Raw genomic sequence first — 14,586 nt, forward strand, 5'->3', positions numbered from 1 at the left:
ATGATGATATGCTTGCTTTCACAACCAGAGGCAAACTACAGCAGCAAGTTCAAACATGGAATAATCATCTCGACCATTTCGGACTCTGCCTCAACATCAAGAAAGCTGACAGACTGGAACGTTTCAAATCAATGGAGAAAAGCTAAAGAAGCTGGACATTTTTCGGTATCTGGGATCCCACCTCCAAGGCAATGGCGACGTCAATGGCGAAGTGTGAGCAAGGGTGAATGCAGCCTAGATGTGTTGGCAAGAACTCACTGGTGTGTTATGACAGATGAATGCCAACCCGTGTTAAATTTAAGATTTACAAGACAACCATCTGCCCTGTTGCACTGTATGGCACTGAATGCTGGGCAACAACAACAGGGATCGAAAAGTATTTCCATACCATGGAAATGCAAATGCTCCATTGGATATCGGGCATCTCCCTTCTTGACCACATCACAAATGACACCATTTGACAACATTTTGGTGTGACACCAATTATAGAGAAGATGAGAGAAGACCGCCTGGCCTGGCTTGGTAGGCAGGGAAGATGGGGTTTTGAGGTGCAAATCCGTCTGTCCCACTGCAAGGCTGCCACAGAGCCCCTGCCCGCCGAAGCAGTAGCTCACCCAACCCACTTTCCGCCAGCCTGTAGGGGTTTATGCAGTTAGACCGAAAGGGTTTGCTTTGTTCTCGCATAAATCATCCCCAAGGAAAGGAGGATCAGCAGGAAAATCCTCCCCACCTGCAGATCACTTTCTGAAAGTGTTTTCCTCATTCTGCCCGCCCATTGTGCAGGCACCTCTGATCTTTCTCTCTCTCCTGCATCTCAAGCAAAATCAAAACCATGATGAATGAGGCAGCTTCAGCGGTCAGGAGCTCTGTGGTGGCCTTGCAGTGGGACAGACAGGTGGAGGAGAGAGGGAAGATGAAGAAAAAAAGACATCCCCAAAAATAAACCAAAAGAAAATAAGACCAGGTCTTATTTTCGGGGAAACACGATATTTGTTTCAATAACTAATGTATCAGTGTCAAGTTATTGCAGCTAATTCATGCTGATACACTCTGTCCAGTTTCTGATATCCTTAATCTAGTTTAGTTGCTTAAATAAATTATCATTTCTTCTAAATGTGCCACTAATCAATTTACTTAGATCAGGAATGAAAAACTGGCTTTTGGAGATCCAGCTAGTATCCAGCCATTTTAACTCCGAAGCATCAATTTTGTCTTCGGGGAAGGAAGTGGGGAGCCATGGTTTGACTGAGCCTAATCTTATTTTCAAAAGATGATTAAAATAAACATTTTGTATACATTGCCCTGTTTGACCTTGGAGGAGTGACTAGATACAAACACGACTGCTTTTAGTGAATAAATGTTTAAATAGAGATATAAACACATTTCTTTGATTAGTGGAACCTAGAGTAATCTAGAAACTTCTTTAGTAAGTCTAATTACTTTGTGCTAAATGTAGACATGGAAAGGAGCTGTCCAAATCAGTGCTTCTCATTTCTTATATGCTTCATAATGGGAACTTCTGAATTTTTTTGCTATGACATCCAGAGTGTACAGTTTAGTGCAGCATTAATCATGTCTACTTGTCTGTTTTTCCTGTTGCATCAAAATTATATTCATTGAAATCTGTTTTTGTATTGTTCATGTTTTTTTCATTAAATGTGTCTTTAAAAAAAATCTTCTGAAATAAACTCCACTCAGTGCAAAATTGACTTGTTTAGTTAGGGGAAAGGAAACAAGTACTTTTATTAGTGACTAGAAACCATTTATGGACTTTTTTCTGGCAATGGAAAAAATGAACTGTTGATTTATGGATTCGATGTTTAGAAAAGGAAAGTATGGAAAGAATGGGATTATGACATAACCTTAAAAAAGGAGGGTTGACATTGAATTTATTTATCTGCTGTAAAGAAAATGAAGTCGATCTTTTATATAAATTCTTTATTCTTTTTCTTTTCTTTCCTCCATTTACTTTTTTAACATCCACTTCCACTTTTTCTTTTCTTTAAATTTATATTGTATGTTTCCTTTTATTATTGTATATTATCTCCTAATAAACATATTTTTAAAAATGACAACTCCATTGAACTAATTTTATTTTCTAGGAAGAAGGCAGTATTAAAGAGATTGCAATAACATATCATGTCAAAGAAGGGCATGAAAAAGCAGATCCTTCACAATTTGAACTCCTTAAAGTACTAGGCCAGGGATCTTTTGGAAAGGTAAGAGACACTTTGGATATGTAAAAGCTACCATAGTATTTGCCGCAGCCTATACTAATCAGAATTCCCTAAATGAACATCTAGTTTTTAAATTCCACCTATCAAATCTTTCTACAGGTTCTTTAATTGTTTCCTAGTTTTCTGTCCAAGCTCAGATTTGAATATCTAAGAATGATTGTTCACAAATTATGAATAGAGAACAAAATAAATTTAATATACTTCCTCACAATTCTCCATGGTTAAATTAATATATAAAACTTGTTTCATTAATAAAACTCTGCAATACTTTGGATTCTGGTTCAGAGTGCTTTGGCACATACAGGACCATGAATATAGCATCCGTCTACAACTCCTCAGTACAATCACATCTTTTCCCAAGATCCAGCTGCCATATGATTATGGAAACAGATACCGCTGCTTTAAGAGTCACAGACAAAGTTACTTTCATTTTCCTACAACCTTCAAAGGACCTTTTCAGGATCTAATCAAAGTACTAAATAGCCTAACTTTGAGGTAGGCAGGACTTTTTTTTAGACTAGAAGCATATAAAACATTTGGGAACTTTATATTTGAATAATATTATTTGGTATGTGCTGATCAGCCATACTCCTCTAACTGAAGTCACAGGCTTTTTCATATTTTATTCCCCTGCAAACTGCAGAATTGAAACCATTATTAATAAATTTTGCATGTGTGTGCCAAATTGTTAAAAGGGCTGCTTTGTGCAGGTTGATGCAACTGCTTTGGAATCTATTCCCATCTATTTTTGCAAGTGATATACATGTACAACTACATCGTTTTTCCACTGAAGTTAAATAGGTATAGATGCATATGTACATACTTTATAGACAGCTAGGAGCAGCTTCTGATGCTGGAAATTCTTACATTTACTGTAAGGATTCAGAAGGGGGTGCTTTGTTAATGCCCCATTCACTTTAACATTTTTTTAAACCTTTGTAGAGTCCTAGTTTTTATATTGTTGGACAATTCAACTGATTATTACAATAACATTGATGTGTTTGACATTAAAAAGGCTTTACTTATGCTTGCTACAGGTATTTCTTGTGAAAAAAATCTCAGGATCTGATGCCAAACAGCTGTATGCAATGAAAGTGCTTAAAAAGGCAACATTGAAAGGTAAATTATGAAACCTATAGATTTTTTAAAGAAAAAGTTACTTTTTCATCATAATTATCACTGTGAACAGTCACTGAGTGTATGAGGGAGTTGCTAAGTGAGGACTACCTGCATTCAGGAAGAAGTTAGTGAAGGTTGTCAAGGTGCTGTTATGCCAAATATTCAATTGTTTAATAATTTATTTTACATACAAATTGCTGGGGTGGTGGTGGTAGAAATATAATAAAATTAGTAGCTCCTTGATCACCTATTTGTATTTGTAATTCAGTGCTTTTGTGGAGAGATTAGACTAGTGATGCCCAATATTTTTGAAGAACAATCCTGAAATTATTAAAGTGATGATAATAGCATTTAGCAATAGACTAAATGCTTACAGAGCTTTACAGCCCTCTCTAAGCAGTTTACAGAATCAGTATATTGCCCCCAACAATCTGGGATCTCATTTTACTGACCTTGGAAGGATGGAAGACTGAGTCAACCTTGAGCCAGTGAGAATTGAACTGCCGAACTACAGCCAGCAGTCAGCAGAAGTAGCTTGCAGTACTGCATTCTAACCACTGCGCCACCACGGCTCATAGTAATAATTGCCTATGCCACCGCTTGTCTACTAGTCTGAAATACAGGTTGGCATCAGCAGACTTGTCTGTTTTAGCTATCAAGTAGCATTTGATTGAGAGCCAGTTTGGTGTAGTGGTTAAGATATTAGGGTAGAAACGGGAAGATTGTGACCTAGTCCCACCTTAGGCACAAAGTCAGCTGGGTGACCTTGGGCTTATCACTTTTTCTCAGTCCTAAGAAAGAGGCAGGGGCAAACCATTTCTGAAAAACCTTGCCAAGGGACTTGTAGGGACTTGTCCAGGCAGTTTCTAGGAATCATTCATAATTGAGTGGAAGGGGAAAAAAGTATTTGATTGGCTAACTGCCAATTTACTACGTTTTATATTACATTGGTTCTAGAAAGCATTTGGGCTGAGATAACTAGATATTCCAAAACAAAAGGTCCAAATTGACTTAGTAGCTATTAATTTGAACTAAATGTTTTATAGTTCGTGATCGTGTTCGGACAAAAATGGAACGTGACATTTTAGTAGAAGTTAACCATCCCTTTATTGTCAAGTTACATTATGGTAAGTTTAATACATTTTGCAAATCAATGAAATATGATTAGAATATCTGTGTGGTAGGCCAGGTAAAAAAATCCAGATACGTCTGAGATTCCAAGACTGCTAGCTTATTGTTGGAGGGTATAACAACAGAATTTTGAAGCCCAAAATCAAGGTGGGGTTACTTTAAGTTTCTTCCTCATGCTTCCTTCAATTTTTGGACTGTGTAATATATTGCCAAGTCCATCCTTAATGGTTCTTTCATACTTTCCCCAAGGTCAGGTCTATATAACCACTATGTATAATGCTTCAAAAATATGTGTTGTCTTAGTAAAAATATTGACCCTGCCTAACAGTTAACAAATTGATTGACATTGAATGGTCTAGCAATAGAAGGAATTAGAAAATGTTTTTTTTCTGACAGGAGAATTTCATGTGTGGAATTCTACCAATAAGTAGCCAGTACTGAGCTTTTAAAAATATAATTTTAAAAGCCACTCAGATATTAATTGTTTTTATTGAAAAGTTTTAAAAAGTTTTACAAACATTTCCCCTTCCCCCTCCCTCCTCCCCTTCCAACCCTCCCCCCCCCCACTTCCCAGAGCAAAATACAGGGTATAACATTTGACAATCATAAGCTAACATAAGCTAATTATCTATAGCCTCTATCCCGCTCTTGAACTTTTAACTCCCCTTTTACTAAACTAAATTTAAGTATTTTATAAAATCTCTCTAATCATTCATAAGCTATTTGAAATTTTTTAGTCCGATATTTGCCTTGAATATAATCAATCCATCTTTTTCATTCTAACATATATTTCTCATTTGAGTGGTCCTTTTGATATGCCGAAATTTTCACCATTTCTGCTAAATTTACTACTTTTAACATCCATTCTTGAATAGTAGGTAAATCTTCCTTCTTTCAGTACTGCGCCACCAAAAGTCTTGCTGCAGTTATTAAGTTCAGAATCAAATTAGTCTCTATAGCCGTACAATCTGTAATTATACCTAACAAAAACAACTGTGGAGTAAACTTTATCCTTTTTTTTAGAATATTTTGAATAATCCACCATATTTTTATCCAAAATACTTTAACTTTTTTCAGGTCCACCAAACATGAAAATAGGTAGCATCAACACAATCACATCTCCAACATTTAGTTGTAAGTTTGGGTACATACAAGCTAACTTTTTAGGATCCAAGTGCCATCTATAAAACATTTTATAAAAATTTTCTCTCAAGTTTGGAGCTTGTGTAAATTTTACATTTCTTACCCAAATCCTTTCCCATGTTTCCATCATTATTGGTTCCTCAAAATTTTGTGCCCATTTTATCATACAATCTTTAACTAACTCTGTCTCCGAATCTATTTCTATCAAACTATTATACAACCTTTTTATATGCATTCTACTCTGATCCCTAATTTGTTTTATCAAATTTTCTTCACTTTGTATAATACCAATTTTCTGATCTTTTTTCCATCTATTCTGCAGCTGTCCATACTGAAACCGGGTTTGAATTGCCCTTTCCTCTCTTAGTACATTCAAAGGCTTTAACTGTAGTACATTTCTTTCTGTAAACAGAAGTTCTTTATAAGTAATTACATCTTGTCCTTGTTCTATACTTATATTTTCTATCGCATGTCTGGGTACTGCCCACATGGGTATGTTGCCATTCAAATTATATTGGTATTTTTTCCAAACACGCAGGAGGGCATTCCATAATATATGACTTTTAAAAGTCCTATCCACCTTTTTCTCATAAACTAAGTAGGCATGCCAACCATTTAACAAATCATACCCTTCAATGTTCAATATTCTTTCATCTATTAAATTAATCCAATCACTAATTGCTGACAAAACAGCCGCTTCATAATACAATTTTAGATTGGGCAATTTCAAACCTCCTCTTTCACGTATATCCTGCATTATTTTTAATTTAACTCTTGGTCTCTTCCCTACCCAAACAAAGTTGTTAATACCTCTCTGCCATTCCTCCAAATTTGCATTCTTTTTAAGTATTGGTATCATTTGAAAAAGAAATAGAAACTTGGGCAGAACATTCATTTTAACTACTGCTATTCTTCCCAACAAAGACAGTTGTAATTTTTTCCATTTATCCATCTCTGTCTGTATTTTATGCCATAACTATTCATAATTATGCTTGTATAATTTCCCATTTGATGTTGTGATAACAGTTCCTAAGTACTTAACCTTTTTCACTATCTCGCATCCTGTTACTCTTTCCATATCTTCTTTTTGATTTGTATTCATATTCTTAGCTATCATCTTTGTTTTCCCTATATTTATTTTAAACCCTGACACTTGACCATATTGCCTAATTATCTCCATCAAACCTGTAACTGAATTTATTGGTTGGGTTAAAGTTACAACCAAATCATCTGCAAATGCTCGTAATCTATAATCATGTTGCTTGATTTTAATACCCTGTATCTTATCCGAATCCCGTATTCTGTTCAGCAATACTTTCAAAGTTAGAATAAACAGTAGAGGAGACAAGGAACATCCCTGTCTTGTTCCTTTCTCAATTTGAAATATTTCTGTGAGACTACCATTAACTATTATTTGTGCTGTCTGTTTCTGATATATTGCCTTAATAGACTGTACAAAATGCTCTCCCAACTTCATCCTTTGTGCTACTTTCAATAAAAACTGCCAATTCAGTCGATCAAACGCTTTCTCTGCATCCAGAAACATAAGCACCGCGGGGACTTGGTTGTTCTTCCCCAAATACTCCATTATATTAACTATTTGTCTTACATTGCTTTTCATTTGTCTCCCTTGTATAAATCCAGTTTGATCTTTATGAATCACTTGTTGCATAACTGACATTAATCTATTTGCCAAAATTTTTGCAAATATCTTATAATCTGTATTAAGCAATGATATAGGTCTGTAATTTTTGGGTTGACTATGATCCTGATCTTCTTTCGGGATCAGGGAAATAAAAGCTGTTCTCCAGGATGGAGGCACTTCTCCTCCCTGTTGTATTTTAACAAATAACTCCTTAAGAGGTTCTACCATTTCTAATTGGAAATTTTTATAGTACACTGCTGTCAAGCCATCTGTACCAGGAGCCTTTCCACTTTTTAACTGTTTAATTGCCAAAAGAATTTCCTCAGTGGTTATTAATACATTCAATCTTTCCCTTTGTTCCTCAGTAATTGCAAGAATATTTTCCTTCTGCAAATATCTCTCTATATCATTACTATGTATATTATCACCAGCATATAACCTTGTGTAGAAATCTAAGAATGCTTTCTTAATCATATTCTGTTGATATACCTCTTTACCTTTATACTCTATTTTTTCTATTGTACGAGATTTTTGTTTTTTCCTTAACATATATGCTAACCACCTGCCTGGTTTATTTGCGTTACAAAAAGTATTATGTTTAGCATATTGCAAATTCATTGCAACTTGATCTGACATTAACATATTAAACTGTCTTAATATTATTAAGGCAATATATCAAAAACAAACAGCGCAAATAATAATCAATGGTGGTTTAACAGATAACTTTAATATAGAAAAAGGAACAAGGCAAGGCTGTCCCTTGTCTCCATTATTGTTTATTTTGACGCTGGAAAAAAATTTTTTTATTGAAAAGTTTTATAAGAAATACAAACAATTTTCTCCCCCCCACCCTTTCCCCTTCCCCACATAGAAATTGTACATTTTCTTATACATCTTATACATTTTCTTATACATTCTTATACATAAGAAATCCTACATATACATGTTTCCCTTAAAGAAAGCATTAAAATAAGACATTTTAATTACATTCGGAGTTGGTCTTCTTCTCTTTCTCCGAGATGAAGAAACGCCAGTCAGGCTGGGAAAACGGCTCCTTTATCCAGCGTGGACCGGGTCTGCACTAATTTAAATAACTCCGCCCTCTTCTCCAGTGTTTCGACTCGGTCCTCGCTGGATGGTCGTGTCTTCCATTCTCGCTAGCATTTCAGCAATATTTCAAAGAATTTAGCTAATTAGACTTCCTAAATCTCCTTCTTGTGGTGGGAAGCTTATTGGATTGCCGCCAGCCGGGGCTCCGGCTTGGAATCTGTCGGCCGACAGATTCCCTCGTGAACGGCAATTTCCTCAACCAGCGCTGCGTTTTAAAGGCGATTAGCCAAGCAGCAGCTCTCCTACAATCTACTAGCCCTCTGATCGCATTAATAGCCTAGAGCTAGCGATCCCGTCACGTTGCTTGCCTCCCGCTGCGAGCGCTGAGGATTCTTCGGAGCAACTCGTTTCAGTAAGTTACTGGGCGGTTTTTATTTGGCGCGCTTGGGGACGGCGGCCATTTAAGGAGGCACAGCATTCACTTTCAACAACTCACAGAAGCGGTTTATTTTGGCGCGTTTGTGACGGCGGCCATTTTAAAAGGCAAAAAAAAAAAAAATTTAACTGGGCAATGGCTGAGAAGAACAGGGGCCGTAAGCACTCTCACAAGTCCTCCGGCCACGATCACTCATCCGCTGATCCTCTAGAGGGTCCTTCTGGCCTGGCCAAACCAACGAGGTCTCACAAGGCCAAAAAGATACCGGCAGCGCCTTCCAAGGAGGAACAGAGGCGCCACAAGGCCATGGAGAAGGCCTTTAACAAGGCTTCCTCTAGAGTAACACCCATGCCTCCTGAGCGCCCCCTTCCAGTTGCCGCTTCAGGGCCAGTTATCCAAGAGGAGGCCCGCAGTATAAGGAGCCTGTCCCCTGACCGCCCAGCCCCGTTGGGGCCTGCCCTCCCTCCGGGTAAGGAGCCTCTCTTCCAGACCGAGGCTGGACCAGTTCCTTCTCCCAGCCCCTGTCAGACAGCCCAGCCTCCTGCTCCTGTACTTTCTCCATCTCTCCAGGAGCCTATTCCTCCTCTCCCAGAGGCATTTGAAGCTCTCCTCACCAGAGCTCTCCGCCAGAGCTTTGCCCAATGCCTCCAACAGGCAGGGCTTCAGCCTTCTGCTCCAGCCCCAGCTCAATCCTCTACCGGGGAGTTTCATCATATTTCAACTACGGATCATTCCTCGGAGATGGATCAAGACGAATTGGAATTGGCCGCAGAAGAAGCAACCATCTCTGAACCCGACGAGGCCCCGGACTCCGCTCTTTCTGAGGATGAAGGTCTGAGCCCAGACCAGTCCCCCTTTATAGGGCTCTTTCGTCCTCAAATGTTCCGCTCTCTCCTCTTTAAAGCCATAGCTACCACCCGTTTAGGCGAAGTGCCATCTTCGGAGGTCTCTTCTTCCTCTGCTGACCCAGCTTCAGCCTTATTCGCGGAACCAACTGTGGCGCCTGAGACCATCCCAGCACCAAAACTGTTCCTGGATGTTCTTCGTCGCCAATGGTCTCTGCCGGGGGCTGGTCCAAGTCCTAATAACCTGGACAAACGCCTCTACAACGCAGCTTCAGCTATGTCTGATTTACTTCAGCCTCCCACTGTGGATGCTCCTATCGTGGCGTTGTCCAACCCCTCTCATCCCACGGGACCGCCAGAAGACTTTCTGCGTCCTGAGGACAAGCGCGCCGAAAAAACGCTTCCAACGCACGTCCCAGCCAAGATCATCCCAACCCGACTCTCAGGTCAGATCGGGGGGTCGTTTCCCACCTAGACGGTCCTTTCGGGGGGGAAGGGGTCGTTTTCAACGCAGAGGTAGATAGGTCCAAAGGGGAACCTCCCATTGGGGGCCGCCTTTCTCTTTTTTATAACCAATGGCGGTCTTCTATTTCTGACGCTTGGGTTTTGTCAACTATAGAAACAGGTCTTTTGTTGGAATTTTCTTCCCCTCCCCCCTCAGTTTTTCTGTCCTGTCCTGTCTCCAAGGATCCTGTTAAACAAGCTCTTGTTTCCTCGGCCATAACCCACCTCTTGGCTATTAGGGCCGTTCAACCCGTTCCCCCTGAACAACGGGGCCTGGGTTTTTACTCCCGCCTCTTCATTGTAAGGAAATCCTCGGGAGGCTGGCGGCCCATTTTAGATCTCAAGGCCTTGAACCGGTACATAACCTACCGCCGGTTCAAGATGCACACTTTGTTTTCTATTTTGGAATGTCTCAGGCCCGGTGATTTTCTTGCTTCTATTGACTTAACGGAGGCCTATCTCCACATCCTTATCCACCCTTCCCACCGCCAATTTCTTCGTTTCCACTACAGAGGTTCCCATTTCCAGTACCGTGCCCTGCCCTTCGGTCTGTCTTCAGCCCCTAGGGTTTTTACGAAGATTATGGCCTCCTTAATTGGACATATTCGCTCCCTCCCCATTCGCTTACAATTCTATTTGGATGACATTTTAGTTATGTCCTCTTCGGTTTCTACGGCACTCTCGGACCTTTCTACGGTACTGGCCCTTTTACAAGGCCATGGTTTCTCCATAAATTGGGCCAAAAGCCACCTTTCACCGTCTACCCGCATTGTCCATCTTGGGGCGTCCATTGATACAATTTCTTCCCAGGTTTTCCTTTCACCCGATCGCCAAGTCAGTCTGAAGGCCTTGGCCACTCAATGCATCTCACAAAGGTCTGCTTCCCTGTTAAAGTTATCTTGCCTTCTTGGCAAAATGGTATCCACGTTTGGGATTGTCCCATGGGCCCGGTTGCATAGTAGAGAGCTCCAGTGGCTTCTCCTTCCCCATCAACGATCGGGTCAAAGTTCCTCCCAATCCTGTGTCCGCCTGCCTCGATTAGTCATCTCTTCCCTTAGATGGTGGACTTCGGACGCTATCTCCAAAGGCTCATGTTTCAGAGAGCCTTCTCGACTGGTCATCACAACGGACGCCAGCTTGACAGGTTGGGGGGCCCATGTTCTTCACCACATGGCTCAGGGTCAGTGGTCCCAGAGGGACCTCCTCCACAACATCAATTATCTGGAGCTACGCGCAGTCCGGTTAGCTCTTCTCCGCTTCCAACCTCTGGTAGAGGGCAAAGACATTCTTGTTCTAACCGACAACATGGCCACAAAGGCTCATATAAACAAGATGGGGGGGACTCACTCCAGAGCCCTGCTGGCAGAGACGGTCCTCCTGGGTCGGTGGGCCGAAGCGCATCTCGCCTCAATAAGGGCGGATCACATATCGGGGACAAGCAACATTCAAGCGGATGCCCTCAGCCGGTCACGGCTGGACCACGGGGAGTGGAGTCTTCCCCTCCCTCTATTCCACGAGATCACGAACCGTTTCGGCCTCCCAGTGGTCGACCTTTTTGCCTCGAACCTGAACAACAGGCTCCCCAGGTACTTCTCTCGCTTTCCAGACCCTCGAGCCGAGGCCACGGATGCCCTCCGCAACCCGTGGCCACCAGGCCTCCTGTATGCCTTTCCCCCTCTGCCTCTCATTCCCCGAGTACTCAGAAAGATGTTGGAAGTGAAGGCGGAACTCATCCTCATCGCGCCTCACTGGCCCCGCAGGCCTTGGTATGCGGACCTTCTTTCTCTGTCGGTAGCGCCGCATTGGCGCATTCCGGACTCCAGGATAGTACTCACTCAAGGGTCTCTTCATCACCCGGACCCCGCTTGGCTCCATCTAACCGCCTGGAGGCTGAGCGGTTCCTTTTAAAGGAGGCCAGAATCCCTACCAGGGTAATTTCCACGATGCAAGCAGCTCGCCGTCCATCTACTTCACGGATTTATGAAGCTACGTGGCAGGCCTTTTCCAAATGGTGTCGAAAATCCTCCACCGACCCACTGTCAGCTTCAGTCCTTCAAGTCCTTTCCTTTCTTCAGGATGGGTTTGATTCCGGCTTGACTCCAAATACCCTACGACGACAAGTGGCTGCTATCGCCTCAATTCTCTCCTGCAATTCTCCGGACTCTATCGCCCGTCACCCTCATATTCGCATCTTCCTTCGGGGGGCGGTCAACCTCCGTCCTCCCCCAATTCATCGCTTCCCCACATGGAACCTCAACAAGGTCCTAAACGCCTTAACTCTGTCTCCGTTTGAACCCCTCCGTCAGGTGTCCCTCCGTTTTTTGTCTTTCAAGGTGGCATTCCTGGTTGCCATAACCTCAGCCCGACGAATTTCTGAACTGGCATCTCTATCTGTCCGCAGCGATCTCTGCATTTTTCATACGGACAGGGTGGTTCTCCGCCTTGATCCGGCTTTCTTACCCAAAATCAACTCTAGATTCCACCGAGCTCAAGAGCTCGTCCTTCCGGATTTTTGTCCTCGACCTGCTCACCGGTTGGAAAAGTCCTGGCATCTCCTCGACGTCCGTCGGGCGCTTAAAATTTACATCTCTCGGACAGCCCCCCTACGTAGGACGGAGGCTCTGTTCATATCCTTTCAGCCTGCTTCCATCGGGACCAGAGTCTCCAGTACCTCTCTGGGTCGCTGGATCAGGGCTACGATCGCCACGGCCTATCAACAACAACACCTTCCAGTTCCACCTCACATTACTGCGCACTCAACGAGGAGCGCTGCCACTTCGGCGGCTTGGGCCACTCAAGCCACTCTAGAAGAAGTTTGCCGGGCAGCAACATGGACATCGATCTCACCGTTCATTCGCCATTACCGGGTGGATTCCTTCGCCTCCGCGGACGCTGCCTTTGGTCGCCGGGTCCTACAGGAGGTGCTTCGATCTTAGAACCGGCGGCCCGGACTTTCCCCTCCCTGGTGACAACTGGCTTTGGTATGTCCCCAGCCTGACTGGCGTTTCTTCATCTCGGAGAATGGACGTTGGTCTTACCTGATACGTCCGTTCTCGAGTAGATAGAAACGCCAGTCAGCCCCACCCTGGTCCGGCCTTCCGGTTTGGATGGGAGGGGGGTTTGGATATTAATTCTCTCTCATTTCAGGATGACACGACGGTCTGCACTACGGCCCTCGCCGAAACACTGGAGAAGAGGGCGGAGTTATTTAAATTAGTGCAGACCCGGTCCACGCTGGATAAAGGAGCCGTTTTCCCAGCCTGACTGGCGTTTCTATCTACTCGAGAACGGACGTATCAGGTAAGACCAACGTCCATTCTCCCCTCATTCCACAACAAACCTTCTTCTTCTCCTCCTTTCTTTCCCTTCCCTCCCTCCTCTTCTCTCCTACTTTCTCCTGCCTCCTCTCCCCCTCATCCTACTTCCTTTCCCTTTTCCCCACCTCTCTCTTCTTTCCCCCCTTTTCGCCTTCACTCCTACTCCTGTCCCCTTCCTTTACCTTCCTCCTCTCCTTTCTTCCATTCCTCACCCTCCCTCTCCTCTTCCTACCCCCTCCTCCTCTCTCCTTTCTAACTTCTTTGCTGTGAAATATTTTCCTCCTTTAGTGTCTGAGCAACTCCTATATTCTACTCATAGAATATACTTTCTTCTGCACAACATTTCTCTATTGACCACTTCCCCCCCCCACACATCCCTTATCCCACCCACCCCACCCCACCCTGACTTCCCAGAGCAAAAACAGGGTATAGCATCTAACAAACATATGCTAAAATAAGCTAACAAATTATAAAGTTCAAAACTCTCACATGTTCTTTAACTCCCTTGCTCCAATTCATCAACCTCCCTTTTATATATTCTCAAAACCAATTAAATTAAGTTCATTCTTCCTGCTTATAAAAAATTTTTTTTCCTTGATGTATAATCCGATACTTTAGCAGTCTTACAAACAGTAAAAATCATGAATAAATTTCATTTCTGTACCCTCAAACATCATTCTTTTTAAACATTACTCCCTAGTGAAATTCTGAGTTTAACATTAATCCTCTTCCTTCAAAGAGAAAAAAGAAAGAGAAAAAGAAAAAAAAAAGAAAAAAGAATTTTTCATTTTAAAATCTTACACATTTTATCACATATATCTTTTAAAATAATGTAGTCTTATGTTAAGCATTTTAAAAATCTCTTGGTACCTTTGAAACACTTGTTTACCAAATATAAATTTCAGAATCTACAGGAGGATATCTTTCAAATTTTCAATTAACCGTCTTAATACCTCTAACTTTTTAGAGAGCAGCCCTTTACTATCCAAAACTAATTATCATTTTGCAATAAAATTCTGAATTTAACATTAATCCTCTTTCCTTCAAAGGGTTAGGCATCTTAGAAGCCTATACAATTTATCTCATATATCTTTTAAAATAATATAACCTTATGTTAAACATTTTATAAATCTCTTAATACCATTAAAACACATATTTG

At 41.7% G+C, this 14,586-nt stretch overlaps 2 protein-coding genes across 5 annotated transcripts in view; both read left to right on the forward strand.

Moving 5' to 3' along the window:
- The window catches only part of RPS6KA3 (ribosomal protein S6 kinase A3), a 147,056-nt gene that overhangs the window by 22,287 nt on the left and 110,183 nt on the right, over window positions 1-14,586 (forward strand). For all 4 annotated transcript variants that reach the window (XR_015728253.1, XR_015728254.1, XM_087871355.1 and 1 more), the window contains exons 3-5: window positions 2,103-2,219; window positions 3,275-3,356; window positions 4,403-4,483. Coding sequence is in view for 2 of the 4 variants with exons in the window: in XM_087871355.1 (XP_087727481.1) it covers window positions 2,103-2,219; window positions 3,275-3,356; window positions 4,403-4,483 (280 nt within the window). In the remaining 2 variants the exon portion in view is untranslated. The remainder of the gene's footprint in view (window positions 1-2,102; window positions 2,220-3,274; window positions 3,357-4,402; window positions 4,484-14,586) is intronic.
- On the forward strand, window positions 10,153-13,321 carry LOC148113475 (uncharacterized). Its single transcript, XM_087871357.1, has 2 exons — window positions 10,153-13,091; window positions 13,258-13,321. Exon 1 carries the CDS (start codon window positions 11,169-11,171, stop codon window positions 13,044-13,046), a length of 1,878 nt encoding a protein of 625 aa, XP_087727483.1. The 5' UTR covers window positions 10,153-11,168; the 3' UTR covers window positions 13,047-13,091; window positions 13,258-13,321.

The sequence above is a fragment of the Pantherophis guttatus genome, chromosome 5 (assembly GCF_059756535.1).
Source record: "Pantherophis guttatus breed Tessera chromosome 5, ASM5975653v1, whole genome shotgun sequence".
NCBI classification, from domain to species: Eukaryota; Metazoa; Chordata; class Lepidosauria; order Squamata; family Colubridae; genus Pantherophis; species Pantherophis guttatus.